Source organism: Melozone crissalis, unplaced genomic scaffold (genome assembly GCF_028551555.1).
Source record: "Melozone crissalis strain CALT ecotype California unplaced genomic scaffold, PUWL_Pcris_2 ptg000644l_1, whole genome shotgun sequence".
Lineage (NCBI taxonomy): Eukaryota > Metazoa > Chordata > Aves > Passeriformes > Passerellidae > Melozone > Melozone crissalis.
In genome coordinates this window covers 1-5,744 of record NW_026536317.1, presented here as the reverse complement: position 1 = coordinate 5,744, position 5,744 = coordinate 1, and the positions used below count along the sequence as shown (strand labels likewise).

Here is a 5,744-nt window from a genome sequence, read left to right as displayed (position 1 = left end):
TTTTGCCCATTTTTTGGGGGAATATTTTGCCCATTTTTGGGGGTTATTTTGCCCATTTTTTGGGGGTTATTTCGGCCATTTTTGGGCTATTTTGCCCAATTTTTTGGGCGGTTATTTTCCCAATTTTTTGGGGTTATTTTGGCCATTTTTTGGGTTATTTCCCCCATTTTTTGGGGTTATTTCCCCCATTTTTGGGGTTATTTTGGCCGTTTTTGGGGCCCATCCCGGGGGCTCCTCTCGGGGGGTCCAGGGGGGGTTTGGGGGTGCAGGGGGGGAGGGGCACTCGGAGGTAGGTGCTTTAAAGTTCATTTATTTTTGTGTTTTTTTAGAAAAACAGGCACATTCAGTCCACGGGACCCGGGGAGGGGAAAATTTGGGGGGAATTTGGGGAATTTTGGGGGTTCCCACAGCCCCAAACCCCTCCCCTGCCCCCCAGCGGCGTTTTGGGGCCAAAAGGGGCTTTTTGCACCCCAAAATTTGGGGCTTTTGCCCCATTTTGTGGCAATGGGGGGGAATCCCCAAATCCAGGGATTCTGCCCCATTTTGGGGTGGGGGAGGGGTAAGGCCTGGTGGGGGTGGGGGAGGGGCCGGGAGGATCCTGAAGGGGGGGGGGGGAATGCGGGAAAATGGAATAAAAATCAAAGTGGGAAAAAAATCCCTCAAAACGTGGAAAAAACAAGCCCCAAAATCGCCCCAAAATTCCCAAAAATAAAAGGGGGGGAAAGGGAAATTTGGGGGAGGGGGGTGAATTTTGGGGTGAAATTCTGGGAATTGGGGAGGGAGGGATGAAAGTCACCCCAAAAATGTCAGGAGGGGAAAAATTGGGAAAAAAAGGAGCAAAAATTGGGAAAAAAAGGAGCAAAAATTGGGAAAAGGAAGGAAAAAAAAAGTGGAATGAAGGGAATGGAAGAATTAAAAAAGAAAGATGGAAAAAGGTGAAAAAGGAAGGGAAAAAAGGGAAATAGAAAGGTGGGAAAAGGGAATGAGAGGATAAAAGAAAAAGAAAATAAAAAAAGGGAAATAAAAGAAAATTTAAAAAAGGGAAATAAAAGAAAAAGGACCCCCAAAAAAGAGGAAAAAAGACTCAAAAAAAAAAGGGAAATAAAAGGGGGAAAAAAGACCCCAAAAAAAGGGGGGAAAAGCCCAAAGAAAAAGGGAAAAAGGGGGAAAAAGACTCAAAAAAAAGGAGGAAAAGGACCCAAAAAAAAAAAGAAGGGGAAAAGGACCCAAAAAAAAGGGAAAAAAATACCCAAAAAAGGGGGGAAAAATACCCAAAAAAGGGGAAAAGGACCCAAAAAAAAAGGGAAATAAAAGGCCCCGAAGCCGAGGGGGTGAGGATGAGGAGGGACGGGCGTGGGGGCGAGGGTGGGGATGAGGATGGGGAGGAAGAGCAGGATCAGGAGCTGTTCTGGTTCTGGTAAATCGACGCCTTCTCCTTGAGCAGGTCCAGGCAGAGGTGGCAGCTCCAGCTCCCTGCAAAAACAGTTAATGAAACAGTTAATTAATCAGTTAATTAACCAATTAATTAATCACGGGCGTTAATGAGAGAGGAGTGGATGGGGAGGGGAAGAAGGGAAAGGAGGAAGAGGAGGAAGAGGAGGAGGAGAAAGGAGGAGAATAAAGTGGAGGGAGGAAGAGGAGGAGGAAGAAGAGAACAAGGAAGAGGGAGAAGAAAGAAAGAAGAAAAGGAGAATGAAGGAAGAGGAAGAAGAGGAGGAAGAAAAGGAGGAATGAGGGAGGAAGAGGAGGAAGAGGAGGAGGAAGAGGAGGAAGAGGAGGAGGAAGAGGAGGAAGAGAACAAAGAGGAGGAAGAGGGAGAAGAAAGAAAAAAGAAAAGGAGAATGAAGGAAGAGGAAGAAGAGGAGGAAAAAGAGGAAGAAGAGGAGGACAGGAGGGAAGAAAACGAGGAAGAGGAGGAGTAGGGAAAGGAGGAAGAGGAGGAGGAGGAAGAGGAGGATTTGGGACAATTAAACCCCTCCCCACATCCCAGCAGGAAACCCAGGAAGAACCCGGAGGGATGGGGAACCCCAGGGTGGGGTTTGGGGTGGAATCCTCAGGATCGGGAACCCCAGGGTGGGGTTTTGGGGTGGAATCCTCAGGGATCGGGAACCCCAGGGTGGGGTTTGGGGTGGAATCCTCAGGGATCGGGAACCCCAGGGTGGGGTTTGGGGCAGATCCCAGGGCAGGTTTTGGGGTGGAATCCTGAGGGATCAGGAACCCCAGGGAGGTTTTGGGGCGGAATCCTGAGGGATCAGGACCCCAGGGAGGTTTTGGGTGGAACCCCAGGGAGGTTTTGGGTGGAACCCCAGGGAGGTTTTGGGGCGGAATCCCAGGGGATCGGGAATTTCAGGGGGGTTTGGGCAGATCCCAAGGGATGAACAATCCTAAGCGGGGCTTAGGGCAGGATCCCAGGGGATTGGGAACTCCAAGGGGGTTTTGGGGTGGAATCCTGAGGGATCAGGGATTTCAGAGAAGGTTTTGGGGTGCAGTCCCAGGTGATCGGAATCCCAGGGGCTCAGGAACTCCAGAGAAGGTTTTGGGGTGGAGCTCCAGGGATTACCAATCCCAGGATGGGTTTTGGGGTGCGATCCCAGGGCACTGGAACCTGTGGGAGCAGCACTCACCCTCGGGGGGCTCGGCCATGGGCGGGGTCAGGCAGTACATGTGGTACCCACGGTCGCAGTCGTCACAGAACAGCAGCTGGTCCTGCCCCGGGACATTCCCGTCACTTCTGGGCCATTCCCAGGTGGGTTTTGGGCACCCCCAGGTGTTTTTTTGGCACCCCCAGGTGGTTTTTGGGTACTACAAGATGATTTTTGGCACCCCCAGGTGGTTTCTGGGCCATTCCCAGAGGTTTTTTGTCCCCCCCCAGGTGTTTTTTGGACCATTCCCAGGTGACTTTGGGCACTCCCAGACGGTTTTGCCATTCCCAAGTGATTTTTTGGCACCCCCAGGTGATTTTTGACCATTCCCAGGTGATTTTTGTCCCCCACAGGTGATTTTTGGCATCCCCAGGTAACTTTGGGCACCCCCAGATGACTTTGGGCCATTCCCAGGTGGTTTTTGGGCACCCCCAGGTGATTTGTGGCACCCCCAGGTGGTTTTTGGACCATTCCCAGGTGATTTTTGGCACTTTTGGGTGATTTTTGGGCCGTTCCCAGGTGGTTTTTGTCACTCACGTCGTTCTCGGAGGTGCCGCAGATGTTGCAGCACTTGCACTCGATGCACTGCCAGCGGTACGTCTTCACCGCAGCCATCATCACCGGCGTGAACTGCAGGCACGAGGGGTGCCCTGGGGACACAGGGGACATTGGGGACATTCAGGGACACAGGGGACATTGGGGACATTTGGGACATTGGGGGGATTGGGGACATTGGGGACACTGGGGACAGGTACATCTTCACCGCAGCCATCATCACCGGCGTGAACTGCAGGCACGAGGGGTGCCCTGGGGACACAGGGGACATTGTGGACATTGGGGACATTCAGGGACATTGGGGACATTTGGGACATTGGGGGATTGGGGACATTGGGGACACTGGGGACAGGTACATCTTCACTGCCGCCATCATCACCGGCATGAACTGCACGCACGAGGGGTGCCCTGGGGACACAGGGGACATTGGGGACATTCAGGGACATTGGGGACATTCAGGGACACAGGGGACATTGGGGACATCCAGGGGAATTGGGGACATTGGGGACATTGGGGACAGGTACATCTTCACTGCCGCCATCATCACCGGCGTGAACTGCACGCACGATGGGTGCCCTGGGGACAATGGGGACACATTGGGGACATCCAGGGGGACAATGGGGACACAGGGGACATTGGCGACATTGGGGACAATGGGGACATTGGGGACAGGTACGTCTTCACTGCCACCATCATCACCGAATGAACTGCAGGCACGACGGGTGCCCTGGGGACATTGGGGACATCAGGGGGACATTGGGGACATCAGGGACAGATGGAAACCCTCAGACCCCAGACCCCAAATGCCCCCTGGCCCCATTTTAGAAGGAAACCCTCGGACCCCAGACCCCAAATCTCCTTCCCAGCCCCATTTTAAAGGAAACCTCAGACCCCAGACCCCAAAGGTCCCCCCCAGCCCCATCCCAGAGTGAAGCCCTCGGACCCCAGACCCCAAAGCGGTGCCCGACCGGAGCGGCCGCAGTCGGAGCAGGACACGAGCTCCTCGGGCTGTCCCGTCTTCTTGTTGATCTTGGAGTCGCCCAGGCAGAAGTCGCAGTAATTGTTGGGGAGGGCCAGCCCGTCCGGGCCTTCTTGGCTGCACAGGGAACAGGGACAGGGATTGGGGTTGGGATTGGGAACAGGGATTGAGGATCAGGGAGCGGGGACAGGGATCGGGGACAGGGAGCAGGGATAAAGGACGGGGGATGAGGGATCAGGGACAGGGATTAGAGATTGGGGAGCAGGGGTTAGGACAGGGATCAGGAATCAGGGATTAGGGACAGGGAGCAGGGATTTGGAACAATGACCAAGGATCAGGGATTAGAGATCAGGGGACAGGGATCAGGGGACAAGGATTAGGATAAGGGACAGGAATTAGGGATTGAGGACAGTGATCAGGGATCAGGGGACAGGGACCAGGGACAGGAATCAAGGATTAGGGATCAGGGAGAGGATTAGGGAAGAGGCATCAGGGATCAGGAATTAGAGCTCAGGGATTAGGGACAGGGATCAAGGATCAGGAATCAAGGATCAGGGATTAGGGATCAGGGACAGAGATAGGAATGAAGGATCAGGGACAGGGATCAGGGATTAGGAACGGGGACAGGGATTAGGGACAGAGATCAGGGACAGGGACGAGGAATCAGGGACAGGGATTAGAGATCAGGGATCAGGGACAGGGATCAGGGATTGGGAACAGGGATCAGGGACAGGGATGAGGGATCAAGGATCAGGGACAGGGATCAGGAATTAGGGACAGGGATTAGGGATAAGGGACAGGAATCAGGGACAGAGATCAAGGATCAGGGGTCAGGGATGAGCACAGAATCCCCCCGGAACCGCTCCCAACTCCTCGGCCAATCCCAGGGGAATTTTGGGGCAATTCTGGGGGGATTCTGGGGGGATTTTGGGGGGATTTTGGTGCTTTCTCACATTTCTGCTCCTCGGGGCGCGGGGCCACGGGCGTGGGCGGCTGCGAGTCGTCCTTGTCGTCGCCCTCCTCCTCGGCCAGGTGCGAGTGCGCGTAGTGGTAGCTGAGCCCGGGCCGGTTCTTGTAGCGCTTCCCGCAGACTGAAACAACCGGGGAAATCGGGAAAATTGGGGAAAATCGGGAAATCTGGGGAAAATCCGGGAAAATCCCGGGAAAATCCTGGGGAAATTGGGAAAATCCCAGGGAAAATCCCCGGGGAAAATCCTGGGGAAAATCCAGGAAAATCCCAGGAAAATTCAGGGAAAATCCAGGGAAATCTGGGGAAATCCGGGAAAATCCGGGAAAATCCTGCGGAAAATCCCGGGAAAATGTGGGAAAATCTGGGAAATTCTGGGAAAGTCCAGGGAAATCTGGGAAAATCCTGGAAAAATCCGGGGAAAATCCGGGAAATCCAGGAAAATCGGGGAAAATCCTGTGAAAATCCGGGAAAATCATGGGAAAATTCGGGAAAATCTGGGAAATTCTGGGAAAATCCTGGGAAATCCAGGAAAATCCGGGATTCGGATGCAAACCCCAGAATATGGGGATTTGGGTACAAACTGCAGAACTGGGGGTGG

At 53.5% G+C, this 5,744-nt stretch overlaps 1 protein-coding gene across 1 annotated transcript; it reads right to left on the bottom strand.

Annotated features, from left to right (window-relative positions):
• Positions 1-1,335: 1,335 nt before the first annotated feature.
• On the bottom strand, positions 1,336-5,313 carry LOC128950460 (zinc finger protein ubi-d4; the record flags this gene model as incomplete). Its single annotated transcript, XM_054295340.1, has 5 exons — positions 1,336-1,473; positions 2,625-2,706; positions 3,180-3,292; positions 4,166-4,295; positions 5,131-5,313. Coding segments are annotated over 5 exons (585 nt in total), but the record flags the coding sequence as incomplete, so codon positions are not given.
• Positions 5,314-5,744: the final 431 nt, after the last annotated feature.